Here is an 18,641-nt window from a genome sequence, read left to right as displayed (position 1 = left end):
GCAAAAATTTATACTTGTTGCGTCACTAAGACGGCGTGATTACGTCTCCGAACGACCACCTGATAATTCGACTGGTTGTTTCTCCAAACATACACGTTTGCAAAACTCATTAGAACTCTCTATTTTGAGAATTCTTCGTAAAACGATCTTCCATTGCGGGGATTCGAGGGTTGCAGTGGTTTTTGAATCACAGTAATTTATCCGCAATAATTTTATGAATTACGAAATGCGAAACGCGAGGAAAAACTGATTCGACAGCCGCAACTTTCATTGGCTGGAGAAGGTCGATTATGCAGGAAAAGTGCAACGAGCACGAGGCGCTGTGCTTAACGATGCATTTCCCGAATCGCCCTCACATTTGAACAAAGTTATGCGCGTGCACAAATGCTCGCGTGGCTTTAATTAAAAATGCATTAGTTCGATAAGCTTCAATTTGTTGGAATGTATGTAACAGGAGAAAAGCCAACAATGAGAATATTGGAAGGACGTTATAATTACGCGAGGCAGTTCCGACCATTAAATCTGAGAGATTCGTGCGAGATTCATTCGCTCTCACGTAAACGTGACGTTCCAATGCTGGCGCAACTCCTTCCGCAAGAACGTTGGACCGCGAGAGTCGCGAGCGGCAAAAGTTTAGCGATTAGTTGAAAATAAATGCGCGGTGAGAATCGTTGCGGAGCGGAAGTAAGAAAAGTCGCAATTTTTGAAAGTACGTGAATTTCGGGAAATTCGAAGGGAGCTAGAAAGTGTTGGAGGCGTCAACAGCCTTATTAACTGCCAGTCCCGCGAGCTTATCTCCACTCTTAGCATCCGTCACAGCATTGCACTCATTTTTATTGATCAGACACGCAGCAGATTTGTAATTATTTTAAATTGCGAGAGTGTCGCGCTGTAAAAACGCTCGGGTTATCAAACACGGAGCGTTGACGCTTATCTCTGAAGTCGGTCATCGCCACACGGTCTCGTGACACCCGCGGACGTTTACAATCAATCCTAGTAATGTTCGCGTGGAAGGAGTTTCGTGCTGGATGATCGCTGGTGCGGTTCATTTTATTCGGCATGAAAAAGCCTCCGCGACCGAGGAATAATTCGTTTGATCGCGACTGAAAAATCGACGGATCGGTCCCTCGGAAACTGGGGAAAATCGCGGAGAAAAAACCGCGAAAAAATGCTCTCGGAGTCGGACCCCTCGAGCTGTCGAATGCGAAGAAACGCTTCTGAGAGAGCGACAAGATAAAAAAAGTATTTCGATCAACGAGAAGCCGCTGAAACACGCGGCTGCTTACATTCGCAATCGGTGCGGCGAGGCAAAAAATTATCATCTCTGCTTAACTCGCTCACACAGACACTCGAGGAAGAGGTTACTTGACGAATCGTTGCTACCAGTGGTTAGTCTCATTACGAGTGCGTTTATCGGGTGTGACCTTATAAATTGCTGTGTTGATAGTTGGTGTTACACAGTACGAAAGGTCTTCTCGTGGCGAAGAGTTGCTTTCGTGATTATTTTTCGGTGCCGCGAATCTCTTGAGATGAAACGATAGAAATTTTCACTGATTTTTCGTCGTAGCAGAATTGCCATTGACGTAAAGCTGGAGCTGAATTTTCGTTGGGGGGGGGGGGGGGGGGGGAATAATCATTTTTTGACGATGGAATTCGCGTCAGAAATTGTGCGGGGTAATTGGACCGTTTGGTGCAATTGATTGGTGAAATAAGCTCGACGGAATCGATCCTCAGGTCGAAGTTCAATCGAATCACGTTCTAATGGAGGGTTGCCTAAATAACGAGAGTGTAACAGTGTTAAAAATTGTTCCAATGCGCGATCATCTTTGCGATAAATTGCATTTACCTCTCGACGGAACAATATAAATCGCGCAACCTTGATAAATCTTCGGAAACGACGGGACTGCGACGTATTCGTGACGCGACAATTTGAACGAATTAAAAATGATCTGTCGTCGGTGAGATTATAGTGGGAGTAGTAAATCGCCCATGTGGCCATTTCCAGGCGACGATGAATGGGGCGCCCGGCTCGGTTTCGCTTTCAGATACTTGTCCAAGTCGACGGACGCTCGTCCAAGTGCTTCGATAACAAAAACACTTCTCCAACGACGATGCTCTCAAAATAATCGATTTTGTTGGACAATCCGAGCTGAAGGACGTGCGAATATCGAGTGACGAAGCTCATTGAATTTCAATAGAATCAGGGAAAATGAGGTTGAACATAAAACGAAAGTTTTCATAAACGCGATCACATTCCCAAAGTGTGTTTTCCTAAAACGAAAGATTCGCTTCGCCTTAAAATGTCGAAAAATCGATCTCAGTGTGCCAACACCGAAAACCGCAGCCTCGTCGAGGCATCGAACAAAGCGATTGTCATCAGACCAGCCTCGACGATCGACAGACGGAAAAGCTCCGGCGCTCCACGTCGCGGGTCATCGACGAGACGATCGTCCCGCCAAGTTCGGGACAGCTGGTTGGTTCATTAGAGAAGGTAGAATTCACAATGCAGGATGAATCGGGATAGTTAAATGTAGCTTTAAGGTTGAGGGAGTGGGTGAAAACGAGTGCGAGAAAAACGAGCCCGCGTCGACCGAGGGTGACGGATCGTCGCGGAAAAATGTTCTCTCGGTCTTCACACAAGCTCGTCCGCATTCGTCGGTAAATTAATGAAAATTCATAAACGAACGTTGCATGATAAAAAACCGCTGGTGATTACGAGCGTTTAGTGGGATTCGAGTCACCTGATTCTCACCTTGTACCAGCAACGTCAGCGTTCTCGTTAATTTCTGCATCGACCATCAATTATTTGATTCGACCTACGCGCGAGCGCGTACATCGCCATGCTTCGCTATACTTACGCTCGTTCGATATACACAAACAGTTGCGCAAATGTTTTCAACGCAACTCTCGCATGTCGGCGCGCATTCGCACAATATTTTACGCTTTGGGTGGTTCACACTTTCGAGCATTTCTCCAATTCCGATGTGCTGTGCATAAAATGCAAAAAATATAAATTGAGAGCGAATTATTCATACGTGACGATAAAAAAGACTGACTCGATCGCATCGCCGCGCGGAATCAGATTAAAAGTTCTTACACTCGACACGATTTGTGCCAATTTAATGCAGCGGTGAAAACAGAAAGCCTCGCTGCGGCGCACGAATAACGAACGAATCGTTAATTCGACGCTACTTCGTGGTGACCGCCCGTTACGCGATCCCGCTGATCGGCCCTTTCCGGCTCGAATTACACATTTCATCTCATGAAAGTCACAGCATGCGAGACCTGCTTCCGGGAGGACAACCCGGAAGGTTCTTCAATCGTTTTTAATTGAATGCGCCCGCTCGGACGATTCGATTGAAAAACTAAAGCAATGCTATTATTTTCAATCTGTTCATCTTCCTCTCGAGCTCCGTACGCTTTTGGCACCAAAGGTCGATTCGAAGCCCTCTGTTTTTCAGCCGATGAAAAAATGACGAAATTTAAGTGCGAGAGTTTCGCTAAATTCTGCTCAATTAAACGTTGCGACGGCTGTCGGTATTTTGAGTGTATTCAGAACTCGATTGCCTCTTTTGCAACTCCGCGGTAGCTTTCGGTGACTCAAATGCTTCTCGAGGCTCCCCCGAGGGGTCGGAGTTGGCTATTTTTTTCACACGAATCATCGATAATTGGACGACGATCGGAATCTACTTTGCTGAGAAAACAAAATTTCTACTGCTCGAAAAAAAAAAACAGTTGAGGGAGACCCAACGGCGATGAGAACTGCTCGTCGATTTCAGGCGTGTACTTTGTCACGTTCGATTACAAAGTGTGCACCCGATGGTTTGGAAATAGATGCACGGATAGTCGAATGTGAAGGGAGAACGAAATAGCACGTCTGCGGATAATTGGACGTACCGAAGCGCCACAAGTGCATGGAAAACGTCTGCTAACTTGTACTTTTACAATATAAAAGTGGTATCACAACGAAGCATTTATTAGAACAGTTCGTGACGAAGAAACACGAATTGCTTCGTTTCCGGAGTTGAAGGAAACAACGAAAATGACAGCTTTGCAGTCGATCGATGACAAGACTGCTTCCACAAGAGACGAAGCTTCCCCGTCAAACTTTCAGTCCAGAGAATCCCACCGTTCGATAAACACCGAGGAGAATGCGCGTCATCCCAGTTCACTGTGTGCTTTTCTGCTATTTCGGATCTTTGCGAACTTTCGTCCACTCCACCGACTGGGTGGATGACCTGACGAGATGCATCGTCGAGAGTTCGAAATTTCGTCTCGTTAAACTATTAACGAGACTCGAGCACGCCAAGTTCCTCGAAGATCCGCTGACAGATGAATTTCTCGCCGGGTTGATGCAGCAACTGCCCCTCCTGAGGATCGACTTCAAGGAAGACTTCGAACTCCCGGCGAACTCGGTGCCCGACGAGACGTCCTGGGAGAGGACTCCGATCGACACGACAGCGACGCTATTTCTTCTCGTGGTCGAGTCTCCCGATGCCTCATCGGCCCCGATGATAAGAGATTTCATTGAAACCGTGGCAAATATGGCGACCTACCACTACAACCCGAAGTACCTGGCGCTCTTCTTCGTTCGAAAGCGAAGCGACAGTCTCGAAGAAATTCTTCAGTTCGCCTGGACCCAGAAGATGCTCGATTTCACCCTGCTCGAGTTGGCCCACCCGGGAGTCTCGAAATTTCTCGGTGCGAATGGAAGCGCTCCAGTCGTCCCGCTTGTGCACCAGCTGAACCCATTCAAAAAAGAGTACTCGAGGACTCCCTGGAAGAGCAGGGCGACCGACTTGTTCCCGGACAAAGTCAGCGATTTGTGGGGTTTCCCGGTGAGGGTCAAGGCGATCAACCATCCGCCATTTTCAGTCGCGAAGTTCAACGGGCTCGAGGAGCCCACTGAAATCGGTGGCGCCAATCTCTTCTTGATACAAACCCTCCTGAGGAAACTCAACGCTACCGTCAAATATTTTCCAGCAGCTGTCGAACGCAACGCATCGAACGTCTTAAGAAGCCTCTATTCCGTCACAGAACTACAAAAAATAGATATTTCGTCGACTAGCTCTGCTTCCTACACCGTCAGCTGGAACGACACGCAACGGACAGCGCCGATTTTAGTCGACAAATTCTGTGCGCTCGTGCCGATTTTACCAAAATTGGAAACTCTCGTGTCGACGAGTTTCTTCCTCGCTAACCTCTCGAGCTTCAGCTTGATACTGTTTTTCTGGATTTTCGCGCGTTTCATGCGATTCGAATCGCCCTTTTGGAAGCTCTTCGACATCGGATGCGTGCTCTTCGGAGTCTCGACGACCCGACAGCCCCGTGCCAACGTCGAGCGCATCACCTTCGCCTGTCTTCTCGCAATATCCGCCATTTATTCCTCCACTATTTACTCTTCGATCACAGACATCAGTCTGCAAAAAAATGGCGAAGTTGAATTCGAGAGCTTCCAGGATCTGATCGCCTCGGGACTCGTGCCTCACATGCATCCTTTTGAAATTGACAGAACCGCCAAGATTTTCCAGGGTGCTGATCACTGGAAAGATTACAAGAAAATAACAGTCAGAATTTTCAACTCGTTGGACTGTGTCGAAGTTGCGGTTAAGCACAAAAACGTAACGTGCTTCATGAAGAAAATCAAGGCAAGGTACGTCATCGACAAAAGCATGGGCCACGGCAAGGCCATCCTCAAAGTAGCTGAACCTTGCTTCTGGACCGAAAGCTTCAGTTTCTTACTAGGCAAAAGATCGCCTTACCGCTGGAAACTAGACAAATTAATATCGCGATTGCACAGAGCCGGGATAGTCAGCAAATTTTATCGCGACGACATTTCAAACGGCAAAAAATTAAGCTACGAGCGCGAAGCTTCGATTACTGAAGAACAAGAGAGCATGCTCGCTCTCCGCTACCAGTTGATGTCGATCGCTATCGTCGGATACTCGATCTCCATCGCTGCTTTCGTCCTCGAAATCATTTATCACCGCATAACTGTGTACCGAAAATCGAAGCTCCGGCCCATCGGTCTCCTCCCTTACACGGAGTAGCAAATGCGAGTGTAGCATGAAAAAATGTCGAATTGGCACGATTTCTGTTGCCACGCACTCAGCGAAAGCCTTGTTGCATTGGATGCAAAAAATTCCAATTGTGTCTTAGTTTTTTTGAATTTACTGATCGTTTAAATGATCTGGCGCCATTTTCATTAACTTCATTTCAATTTGAATTATTCATCGATTTTATGCAGAGTTTAGCGAAATTGAGAACGAACTTCGGAGACGAAAAAATTTAGTGGACCCCTTTGAAAATGGAATGGGAATAGAATTCGGTAGAATTTGTATTAGTCTCATCAGTGAAACTGCACGGATCGAGATAATGCTCGTTCAGTGTGTTTTCCACTCACTACGAAAGGAACAGTCGCACGAAAATAATCTAGAAATTATGACAATTCGAAGGTGTTTACCTCCAACGTACGAGAAAAAAATGTTTCCAAATGCTTTTTGAAATTCACTGAAAACATTTGTGTTAAACTTTTCCTTAGAATTGAATATTCCAATTGAGTCACTATCAGCTGATTATTAAAATGTACACGTGATAAATAATAAATAAAACTGACTTAGAAGTGGATTTCCATGTATCGTCATTAGTTTATCGCTGCTTCCTTCTTTTTCCATGCCTCTTTCGACTATAATCCTATTCCGCAAATATAAACCTTACACGTGAGCTCTAATGCTGGCAAGTCCATTGAGTTAATCCAATCGTGAGTTTCCGGCTGCAAAGCCGTCCGGTGCTCAGGCAAATTTCGATCGTCATATTTCCTTTCAGGTGGAATAACTTTTTTAAGCATATTTGAATCGTAACAAGAAATGCCCTTCGCCATCGACTATTTTTGCGGTCAGTGAGTTCGAGCGGGCTTTTTTTCGGTGTCGAGTGAGCTTGCAATTTCGTTGACAGCCGAGCAAACGAATGATTTTGTAGAGATTGGCGGAACGATTCTGATAACGAGCTTGGGTGCGAACCTCAACGATAAGGCGCTCCGCCGCGTGACACTCTCAGTCGGTATCTTCGTCATCACTCGGAAGGTGACGCCAATTTAATTCGCTTCCAGTTTCGACAACTGACTGTGACCTAGTTTTCTTACAATTTGGCGGTTTTCGACCAGAGTCCTTCGACAGGGTTGGCGAACGTGCGGCATTCGAAGACTCGATGAAAAAATTGGAGTGAGTTCGGTCGAGTGATCGGTACGGTCAAAAAAACGGAAAAGAAAAATGTCACGTTGTGCTTTTAAAGTTATTCGGGCGCTGCAATAACAATTGATGCCAAGGTCGAAAACTCGGGAAGAAACATGAAATTCAATCGCCGCTGCTTTTCAGTACGAGAAATGAGTAGCTGAATGAAGTGGTGAGAAAAGTCCGATTCCATCGGGCTAAATAACAAACGAAGCACTTAAATATTCAACGATCACAGTCGCGGATGTAATTTATCGAGAAATTATATTTCGTCTCAGAATAATACAATTGAAGTCGAGTCGTAATATTGCGACAGAAACGAGTGGGTTTGCCCATTTGTGAACGTGTTAGTCGCGCTCGATTACATTGACAGCGATACTATAACACGAGAGTCAAACAACACGGAACATCGCAGCAACGATGAAAAGGCTGAACTGCTGAATTTTTATTTTCCCCCGCGATAAAATAGGCTCCACAAATAGAAGTAACAACGCGGAAATGAAAAACCGGTGCTAACGAAAAAAGGTTTAATTTTTTAAAACAGCGAACGTTGTTTTTCGAGAAGACGAATCTCGCGCTCGTTTAATGCAGACCCGGAAGTGATGAACATCTTAAAAAGGTTCTAATCGCAAATACGGCCCGCGAAACGATCCAAGTCCAAAATGGCTGCCGTCGAGAAGCTCTCGGAAATAGATTTCCTCGAATCTTGACCGAAGCATTTACATATTCGTCAGACATTCAACTTCCCCTGCTTCGCGTCCTCCCCGCGCGGGTTCCCTTTTTTCTGCAAAGAGTTAGAGCAAACATTCCGACAAGTGCTCATAAGTGACCGATAATAGGAGCGGAGCAGGCTCGTTTACCGTGCGGAGATCGCGAGCCGTATAAAGAGAAGCGACCTGATACCCGGTGATCAGTATCACAAACGTTTCCTCATCGCGCACGATCCGCTCGCGGGAGATCGGCACCGCACTAAACTAAAAACTCGAATTTTTCGTAAAAAGTTCCGCAGTGCTCGGAAGTTCAAAAAAAATGCGAATCGTTGCTGCACTGACCGATTCAGTCGCGATCGCCGATCGAAAAATCCGGTTGAATTAAGCATTGCCCAGGTCAGATCGATCCTGCGTCGAAACAGACCGAAAATCGTGAAAATCCGGAGTGGGAGAAATATTCTTTGAGAAAATCGAGACGAAAAGAGCAGCGACTCGGTCCTAACTTTCGATGAGAAAAACAATCGGATTTCATAGGTCCCCGGAGCCGTGTACACGTGCCCACGTGCCTCTGATGAAATAAACGTTTGGTGCAGCGCCGAGTAATTCAGAGATCGGAAACAAAACGATTGCTCCCGCCAAGACCACGCACAACGTACAGGGCCTTTCAGGGGCCACGGTTTATCAATAAACTTTCAATCGACCACGCTCGACTGATCGATCGGCAGGGAAACTGCGAATCGTTGCACGTGGAATATTTATTTGACGTTTAAACGACTTCCGGGATACTCGTTTCAATGATAAGAGAAGCGAACGAGTCTCCTTCATTCTGAAATGCCCCATAAGCACGATATTCGTCACTTACCTCCATCGATTTGCATAAACTTACGTATATCTATATAGGAAGACTCCGTACACAGTTGTATTTACATACGTATATAAATATCGTCACATATACGCTGAGCAGAGGCGCGGGTATGTGTGAATATATAAGTAGACAAAGCACATATAGCGTCAGACAAATGACAAGAGAGTCATCAATAGTCTCGTTTTCAAAAGAAGAGACATCGTAACAGCGTCTCTTAATCCTCAGTTCTTTAAGCAATTTCAACGTTACGAGGAAGTGAGGATTCTTACGAAAAAAATACACCCCACCACTGTCGAATTCGATGAGCGATACACAAGAAAATCGAGGATCGTAAGACTCGTCGAATCGAGGAGAAATAAGTGTTTTGAAGGAACGATTCGAACGCTCGAAAACGTGGAAAGCTCCTTCGACGGGAAAACAATTGTCCGGCGTTTATGACAGTTTTTATTTAGTTCGTTCCGCGACGTTGCTCGGGAAAAGATCGCGCGATACGCATCGATCTTTGGCGGTGTTACATTTTTCACAATTCTCGTATTTCTACGAGGATCCTTGCCGAGGGGATATTCCAAGAAATTTTGACGCGGTTCCCTGGTTTTCGTGCTCGAGATTTTGTTCAGTGAAACATGGAGCCGCGGGGCCTCGAGTGAGGGGAAATTCGACGCGGTTCCAGAGTCTGCGACCGGGAAGTGAATCTTGACTGCGGAAAACGATGAGCGGTTGATCAAAGGGGAAAGAACTTCGGTGCGAGTACAACGCGCCCAAAAACGGATCGAACGACGATTTTTCAAAAACCGGCGACACTATGAACAGCGAAGTTACGAAAAGCGGCGGGGCCCATGGCAATTCAGGCTCACCGGAAAGCGGCGACGATCAAAAGCTGCTGCCCCTGCGTGGCGCAACGCCCGTCGTCGTTGGACGAGCACCAAAAAGCCCCAATTCGTCAATGAGAAGCAGGTACGATCGGTTTCCATATTTTATTCGCAAAAACCCGATCGAACATAAATTTTCAGCCCGTCCCAAAACCGATTTTCGCTCCGAAAACATTTTCAGTTTCGATGCAACGACCAACGCGTCTCTCGAGCCCGTCGAGCTGCAAACGTGTTTTATTTTCAACTCCATCTCAAAGTTATTCAACATTCCATCCGAGCATTAATTGCATTTTATGTAATGGGACATGAGTAAACTTTATTGCGTTCTAGTATCAGTCTCGTACGTCGTCGTCGCGTACTCGCAAAGAATTGTTATTATACTTCGATGCCCATGAATAGTGCAACTGCAAACTTCACGCTTCCGTTGTAATTAATGTCAATCGTTAAATGAATTATTGAGCTGTGGCGAAAACGCCAACATTTTTCCCCCTTCCCCAGGATCGCTTGGCGGGAATTTTATTGATTTATCTAAACTCGCTCACTGAGCGAGCCCGATCGGGGATTATTCATCATTTTTTTTCGCCGACGAGAGCCAACTTTCCCTGCCAACGTTTGATCCGCATTTTCGATCCCCAAACTCGTCGTTCCTCCGACGTGCCTCGCGACACGACTTAAATATGTGATTCATCCGTCCGAACTTGATTGACAAACTCTTCAGACTCGAGCGCTCCACCACACTTCTGATAACTCACGAGCCCAACGTGTTTTTTACCTCCCGACCATTTCATCGTGCATTTTTATCTTTGAGAGCGCGAGAAATGCGCGAAAAATCAAGGTGAAAAATAACGAGCGTATCAATCTTCGGTATCTACCAGTAACGAGCGATTTCGAGGAACATTCTTTCTTCTGTCTTGCAACGAGGCGTTGAGAACGAAAGAAAAAATATCTCTGAACGATTCTACACGAGCGATCGGGAGAGGCACGTTCGGAATGATCGACGTATTCATCCTCGACTAATTTACGCCTCGCAACAAATACGGCAGACGATGTATCTGCGCATACTTCATGTGTAAGTTCACGAGTACGCCTCAGACATGTAAGTTCGAGGATGATAACGACTGTTTATTCGCCAGGTAATCAAAACGGCCTCGAAATTCAACGCGTCTGAAAGCGTGCGACAGGGACGAGAAGCTGGAAAAGTACGCGTGCTACAAGTTCGCTCGAGCTCGAAACTTCGAGTCTGACTTTTATGAGCCACCTGTTAAAGGCAGATGGTTAATAAAATCGTTAAACTTTGAAGCATATTTGCGAAGCTGTGACTAATTTGGAGCATTTGTGGCGTTCCTTGTGTCGCGAGCTCATTTCGGAGGGGCACGAAAGTGCAATTTCGATAAAAAAAGTCGCTGGAATCGCATCGACTCGGAAGTCGGCAGCGTCAATAACACGAGATCGATAGGGAAGTTTTTCCAGATTTTGTTTGAGCCGGATCAAGGTTATTTCGGAGTTTTAAAAATCGAAGTCGAAGCCAACGTGTCGGCAAGGAGAATCGCAACTGTCGAAAATGATTCTTCGCTCGCCTGAGAATCCCACCACGGTATCGTAAACGCTGCGGAGACACTCGTGAAATTGGAGATTCGCTGCGAGCGATATGTGTCAGTCAGTTTTACTGTGAGTCAGGCGATAAAACAACTCTCGTAACGAATCTTGATACCGTTGCGTGAGAAAGCGAGAAACGTCATATCTTCGTGAAGCCATTATGTTGCTCTGCATATATCTATTCCAGACGCTAGCGCGTCTTATCTTAACGGTCGTTTATTCCGTGACGAGGAGGAGGCCATGTATCACAGAACGTGCCTCCGTATCTCGGCGAAACTTGAGGCAAGTTCGCTCGGCATCTTCGAACTGATAGGCGTTGAGTTCGAAAAGGTGACCTGATTCGAGCAGACTCGAAGCCCCTCACTCTTTTCTTTTTAATCGAAGAATTTTTGCCAAAAATGGCGTGAACAGATTTGAAGATACTTTCAACAGATTTGAGTGGCCGTGAGATCGTATTTTAAGGGTGTCTAAATTCGGTAGATTTTTACTTCCTAATCAAAGATATTACCACTCTGAATTAATGTCAGAGTTATATTTATTCGAAATAGCAAATACATTTTTTCAACTTATTCTTTGGCGAACAAAATTGCAAGCTATTCATTAATCGGGGATCCATCACCGACTGAACCCCAAATTTCATTCGTCCCTGGCTAAAATATTATAGCTTTTTATTATAGGATGAAGGAAAAAGTGTTAATATAAAGACAGAAGGCTATGACAGCAATGAGCCGAGCCAAGAAGAAACAAAATGACGAAATAAGCAAATGTGAGGTTACGAGTGCTCGTTACCAATTTCTTTAAATCTTTCACGATGTATGGTACAAAAGTCTAAATAATTAGAAATTGATCAAATTTCGTGATAATGTTCTTCAACATCAAGTGCGAAAAGACAATTTTTTTCAAAATTTTCTTCTGCTTAGTTATCGAGTAATTACGCAGATTTCTCATGCCCGGAATTTACTGAACTTTAGTAATCAATTACTCGATAACTGTGTAGAAGAAAAATCTTCAAAAATTTGTATTGTCAAATTTGGCACTAAAGAACATGTTCATCAAATTTTATAAAATTCTGATCACTTTGAATTTTTTTATGCTTCTAGCATGGTTTAGCATGGCAACATTGTAAGCCTGTACCAAATATCCTTAAGGTGGTTCCTCCACGAGACAGTTAAATTAGGAAATTATTTAAATTTGGCATACGTATTGTTTAACATATGAACAATACCTTTATAAAATTTTAACAAGTTTCACCATCCCGAACCCGAGATATATGAAATTGAAGTTGACTCAATTAACACGTAACATATGGACCATGCATAAGCAAACGGCACATTATTAATTCTACCGCTAGTACTAAAATTAGGAAGTTTATAAAAAACGAGGAGGAGCTAGAGCAGGATATCACAGATATTGTGAAAAAAAATCAAGGTGATTGACCATCTAGTTTGACAGATATAGCCTCGAGAAGTACGAAGGTTTAGGCTGCATACGATATATTTTGCAGGTGAACAAGCGAATGTCGTCTGTATAGACAACCTTTTCTGTGTGTTGAAGCGTAACCTGGGTAGTTCCGTCAAAAAATTTACTCACGATGTCGGATTAAAAATACTTTTAGAATAAATTTTACGAAAGCAAATGATATTTGTACTATATCTGCTGGCACCGAGTACGTATATAGGCTCTTTACAAAGTTATTGATTACGATCCGAACGAATTATTAAGCCTTTTAATATGCAGACAGTACATAACTTTTGGTTGGGGCTGTCGCAGAGGATCAACCTTAACGTAATATACCTTTATTACTAGTAAGACAATCGTCTCGAATTTTTCCCCAGACCTTCGTTATACCTCATTGTAATCGTGTACTTTTTCATGAATTTCGTAAGGGGCGTTCATTCGTTGTATGGAAAGATGAACGATTTTTTAACGCCCTGTGTATTTTTCTTCATATTTAAAGACGTTTATCTAAATAAGCAACAAGACGAACCCTTTGAAATTTGATGTGCGTGACAGTCAGCTACGTCAAAAATGGAGATTGGAGCAGAGAATTTGATGATTCCAGTTGGAGTTGTGCCTGAAAAGAATTCGTGTTACGAAGGCAGCGTGACAGCATCGTAAGAGCGTGCCATATTTATGGCACGTTAAGCGAAATATAATGAGGCAGCATCTCGTGTCTAATTTGCAATTCAATGCAAGACACTTGTTGCTCTTCAATCGGGACGCGATAATCTGCATGCGGAATAATGAAATGAAAAAATGTATTCAAATCGTTCCTCACGAGACAAATATTCCTTCGGAAAATCAAATTCCCGTTGAGCGGCTAAATGCTCGAGTACAATGAAACGATGCTAGTTCGTTGTAAACGCTGAAATCAGTGCCTCCATAGTGAGGCACGGTTCTCATTTTTTCAATTAAAAATTAAACAAAAATGGATTTTTCTGCCACGACTTTGGTTGAGGAAACTCGGATTCCGGGAGCCTAACGAAGGGTTGATTCTGTTCCAGGAGCCGTTACAGGGCGGGCCCAGTGCGGAAGATTCGTCGTCGCGCGGTCCTCAAGAACGGGGAGTGCAACGTCCTGCAATCGAGGATATCGCGTCGTTCGCTGCGCTTCCTCCAAGACATATTCACAACGTTGGTCGACACCCAATGGCGTTGGACGTTGTTGTGTTTCGCCCTGAGTTTTTTGCTCTCCTGGCTGGGATTCGCGGTGATATGGTGGTTGATAGCGTTCACGCACGGTGATTTTGACGAGAAGCATTTGCCGCCCGTGCAGATAAAGAACGACTGGACGCCCTGCATCTACAACATATTTTCTTTCACGAGTTGCTTCCTCTTCTCGATCGAGACTCAGCACACGATCGGTTACGGGAGCAGATCGACGACGGAGGAATGTCCGGAAGCTATATTCGTAATGTGCATTCAGAGCATAGCAGGAGTAATGATTCAGGCGTTGATGGTCGGCATTGTGTTTGCGAAAATGAGCCGACCGAAGCAGCGCACGCAGACGCTTCTGTTCTCCCGGAACGCTGTCATATGCCAACGCGACGGTGAGCTCTGTCTCATGTTCCGAGTCGCTGACATGAGGAAATCGCACATAATCGGAGCGGCGATAAGGGCCCAGGTCATCAAGACGAGGATGACCAAGGAGGGCGAAACTTTGGCCCAGCATCAACACGAACTGGCGGTTGGTACCGACGGTGAAAACGGTAACCTTTTCTTCATCTGGCCGACGACGATTATCCACAAAATTAACCCCGAATCGCCCTTCTATAACATGTCCGCCGAGGACATGCTCACCGAGCGCTTCGAGGTCGTTGTCATTCTCGAAGGCACCATCGAATCGACGGGACAAACCACCCAAGCCAGGTCCAGTTACCTTCCGCAGGAAATCCTCTGGGGACACAGGTTCGAAACGATGGTTTGCTACTCCAAAGAACGCCAGGGCTACGAGGTCGATCACTCCTTGTTCAACAGCACCGTCCAGGTCGATACGCCACTGTGCTCCGGACGCGAACTCGCCGAGTTCTACCGGGTACAGGACGATCTTCGCCACGGTACCGGTACGTTTTTCCCCGTGGAAACACGTTTTAGGTGGATTTTTTCACCCTCAGAAACTCCTCGCGAGCCTGTGGGAATAATCATTATTCGTTGTACGCTCTTTTTTCTTGGTGCTTCGAACTAACATTGTGGAGGGACGGTTAAGCGTGCGAGAGCTCTTAATCACATTTTCGGATGCTTAAGCTCACTGGGAACGTGACCTTCGATCTTGGGAACGCTAACGACCGTCGACGCTTCTCTCGCGTGCTTCCTTCGCTTTGATAACGCATGATAAATAAATGATGCCGCAACTGGACGTTGACTATCCTGATCCCCAAACTTTTGTGCTTCGGAGCGCATCGAAAAACTTTCCATTTACTTGCTTCAGTATTTTTCTCTTAACGCAACTTCCCTCATTTCGTCTTATCGTTATTGGTGCTGGTGTAATCGCAGATGGACTCAGCCTGCGGAAAGTACCGAGCGAGCCAAGAACCGCTCCCGTCATACTGACCACTCTGAGCCAGAGCGACGGCTCCGGATTTTTGACTCCTCCCGGCCAACAAGGATTGCAAAGCCAAGGATCGTCCTCGCCGAAACTTCACATAGACATTCCACTGATCGACGACGTTCAAGGAGTTTAATCAAATGTAAAGAAAATCGTGCGGAATCTGTCGAAGAGAAAGAGGCTCGAAAATAACTGAAGCGAACAATCGAATTGAAGATTAATTAACGATGCTTCGGGCCTGTTGTACTCTCGGGGTCGCGGGCAATCTCTAAAAATCCTTGTTGCAAAGTGCATGTCCCTTGTAATTACGTCCTTGGGTATCGGTACTACTGTCTAATGTTGCGAAAAATAATGACTCGATTCCAACTTTGAAAGGCGATGGAGCTGAAGGCCAAACGTGAAAGTTAATTACCAGGGAATCGTAAAATCTCTTGAGCTCTCGTTCGCTGGGATGCTTCAGCGAGAAAATTTCCAACGAAAGTAGAAACTTATGATCATGGTTCACTGTTGGTTTTAACTTTTGACGCGTGCCTCAGAGACTCGCCCAAAAACAGTTGTTAAAAAGGGTTGTTCCGTGGGATGACAAAAAATGCGTTCGAATCTGATTGTTTACTTTGGAGAATGAGGCGAAAAGTATAAATCCTCGATGGTGCTGATAATCGAACGTTTTTATTAGGTTTCCTAGTCGACGAGGATGGCTTGTTGTTGGATCCGTACCACGAAGTTTCCCATCATCATTATCCCCAGGCTGGTCACCACCGGCCAGCGGCAGTTCCAGGGGCGATTAATCGAGCGGAGAGTACGAAGAGCGACAACAGTTTGGACGAGCACATGCTCTCTAGGAGCGTTTACCGAGAGCCTCAGAGTGGCCTGTCGAATCCGCAGAACCAGCGTGAATTGGCTCATTACAAAATAGTCGAGGTGGATCCGGACGCGATTCAAGTGATCGGGGACGCCGAGCTGCAGCACCTGCCCGAGGCCGTGAACCGGGAAATTTTGAAGAACAGTCGCGAGATCGTTTACGAGGAAGATGAGCGAGGAGACCACGAGGGGGCGAGGGACGATCAATTCTCACCGGCACCTCGTACGACAACGTGCCCCAGAAGAAATAACCTTCGACACCCTCTGCCGGACGAAGAAAAACGTTCGTTGAGCGGCTCCAGGCGCAATCTCACTCGCGGCGTGGCCGCCGCCTCCGCGGAAGAGGAGAGAAGGCCGTTCAACGATTCCAAAAGAAATTTGAGCAACAGAAACTTGATTCTGATCGAGGACGACAAAGCAAACCCAGCGAACGACTCGAGGCGGAATTTGAATGGTTCCAAGAGGTATTTGTTGGTAGCGCTTGACAGAACGGACGGATGGATCGGCAGCGCGAAGAACCTGCACGTTGGCAGCCGAGAAAACCTGTTCGGAGGCAGCAGAAGGCACACCGGAAGCAGGGAGCGCTTGAACCTCATCAGACGTAATTTGAGCACCTCCAAAGCGTCCAAGGACACCGGAGAGCTGCGTCCTCGCCGAAGACATCGCGACACGAACCCAGAAATTTTAAACACCACCCACGTCGAGATCGAGATGGAAAAGAAATCCCGGAGGATTTCAGACGTCGCTGAATCCCTCGAGACCAACCTCGAGGACGAGCGTTTGAGAAAAGAATCCACCATTTCCAGCACCTCCAGAGCCGCCACTTCCTCGCCCAGCGATTTCGCAACCAGGTCGACCAACAACGAGACCGTAACGACCCCGGAATCCGGCTTCGCCGAAATAAGCAGCAACCAATCGAGCTCGAGCCCTGAAATCGTCAGGAAGGAACCAACCCTACCAATCAATTCCAACGTGACGCGAAACCGACGAAGTTACGAGCACGCCCAACTGCAAGACGTCAACGAGGCGCTGACCACGAGCTCCGACAGCGACGGAGATTCCTCCGACAGCGAGTCTGCCGCGGGAAAAGAAAGCAGAACGAAAATGAGCCCTTTGCAGAAAATTGGCGACGCGAATAGTCACCCGAAGAACACCGTCTCCTACACGAGTGTTTGACAATCCTATTTTCACTCGTATTCGCTTGAAAAATATCACGAAACGGAGCGAAACGTTAATGTTCGACGAACAGCCGAGAGCCGCGCACAGGAAACTAGCCCTCGAAACACTCTCCGGACATTTTCCATCTGCAACATCGAAGCGATGCTTCGTCGCGCAGTGAAATTGTGCCTCGACACTAAACCGGTGATTCCTTCCCGCGAATAATCAACTTTGCAATAAAATTATTCGCTTTGCAATGCCACGCGGGTGCAAACCGCAGAAAAATATAAAATAAACGACGAAAAAAGTACGACCGATCTGCCAATGCGCGAAGATCCACGCCGATGTTTACGGTAGTCTGCAGTTTTAATGTAATCGATGTAACGTTGATATAGTAAATATACTCGACTGCTGGCCAGTCATCGTAAGATATGTCTCGTAGACGAAAACATTTTTCGGAAGAAAAATAACGCGATGGTAGATGAGAGAGCATTTCAATAAAGGCCTCGATCTCGGTCACATCGACTCGACGGTCAATTTTATTTTCCGCGTGCCTCGCACGTTTTTCCTATTCATTTTTGATTAACGGAGAGATTCGAATTTTTAGAGGGAAAGATTCATTCGATAGCCCAACTACGTGCTTTTCGACTGAGAACAAAATACTGTCAAAAAGCTCCACTGACGAAAATCGTAGTTCGTTGCAGTGATTTAATTCGTTAATGGTTATACTGCTATCGATTAGATTTAAGCAGCGCACAGCATTGCGGCATTGATTAATTGTAAAATCGTCGAAAATCAATGAGCTTTTAAAACGTTCGACGATACGATGGAAAATGATTAAGTATCGGGAAAAAACGAGGGATTGTTGTGAACCTTGATAACCGGCGTAATCAATCGTTGAGTGTCACACTTTGGCCACGCAACTGTTTAATCTGCAAAACTTTTATGTATATAAACCACATTGTGATTTTCTTTAGGACGTTATTTATGAGAAATGTTATTTTTAATAAATATATACAAATGTACGAATATCGAGGACGCAATGAACTTCCGGCCACCCCTGGGTCAAACCGCGACCTTAAAACTACTCAGCAGAGGGCTTCGACGAATATTTTTCAACTTCTTGACTCCACGATTGATTCCAACCTCAAGATTCCAATTTCGAATAATCGTTTACTCAACGATCCGAAAAATACAAATTAATTCAACGTTGAAACAGACCTTTGAAAATTGATTTCTACTCCAATATTACAAATGCGGAAGTGTGTTTGTCCTTCCTTGACTATAAGCCTTAAGGAGTTTCGGTACA

At 45.6% G+C, this 18,641-nt stretch overlaps 3 protein-coding genes across 5 annotated transcripts in view; 2 read left to right on the top strand and 1 right to left on the bottom strand.

The window, feature by feature from the left end:
• LOC122413646 (lachesin-like) overlaps positions 1-18,641 on the bottom strand; it is a 259,378-nt gene that overhangs the window by 232,400 nt on the left and 8,337 nt on the right. The gene's annotated exons all lie outside the window — the stretch shown is intronic.
• Positions 1,653-18,361, top strand: LOC122413642 (uncharacterized). 3 transcript variants are annotated; one of them, XM_043424124.1, is made up of 4 exons: positions 2,380-2,491; positions 9,030-9,758; positions 13,774-14,831; positions 15,990-18,361. In XM_043424124.1, the coding sequence occupies exons 2-4, from the start codon at positions 9,607-9,609 to the stop codon at positions 17,348-17,350; spliced, it is 2,571 nt and encodes an 856-aa protein (XP_043280059.1). In that variant the 5' UTR covers positions 2,380-2,491; positions 9,030-9,606; the 3' UTR covers positions 17,351-18,361. The 3 variants fall into 3 exon arrangements, with proteins under 3 accessions (XP_043280057.1, XP_043280059.1, XP_043280058.1); XM_043424122.1 differs by lacking the exon at positions 9,030-9,758 and having other exon boundaries at positions 1,653-2,473; XM_043424123.1 differs by lacking the exon at positions 2,380-2,491 and having other exon boundaries at positions 8,277-9,758.
• LOC122413645 (uncharacterized) lies at positions 2,498-6,627 on the top strand. Its single transcript, XM_043424132.1, has one exon. It carries the CDS (start codon positions 4,152-4,154, stop codon positions 6,048-6,050), a length of 1,899 nt encoding a protein of 632 aa, XP_043280067.1. The 5' UTR covers positions 2,498-4,151; the 3' UTR covers positions 6,051-6,627.

This window comes from Venturia canescens, chromosome 7 (genome assembly GCF_019457755.1).
Source record: "Venturia canescens isolate UGA chromosome 7, ASM1945775v1, whole genome shotgun sequence".
Taxonomy (NCBI): Eukaryota; Metazoa; Arthropoda; class Insecta; order Hymenoptera; family Ichneumonidae; genus Venturia; species Venturia canescens.
Note: the sequence above shows the minus strand (reverse complement) of the source record. Positions and strands in the feature narration are given on the sequence as shown.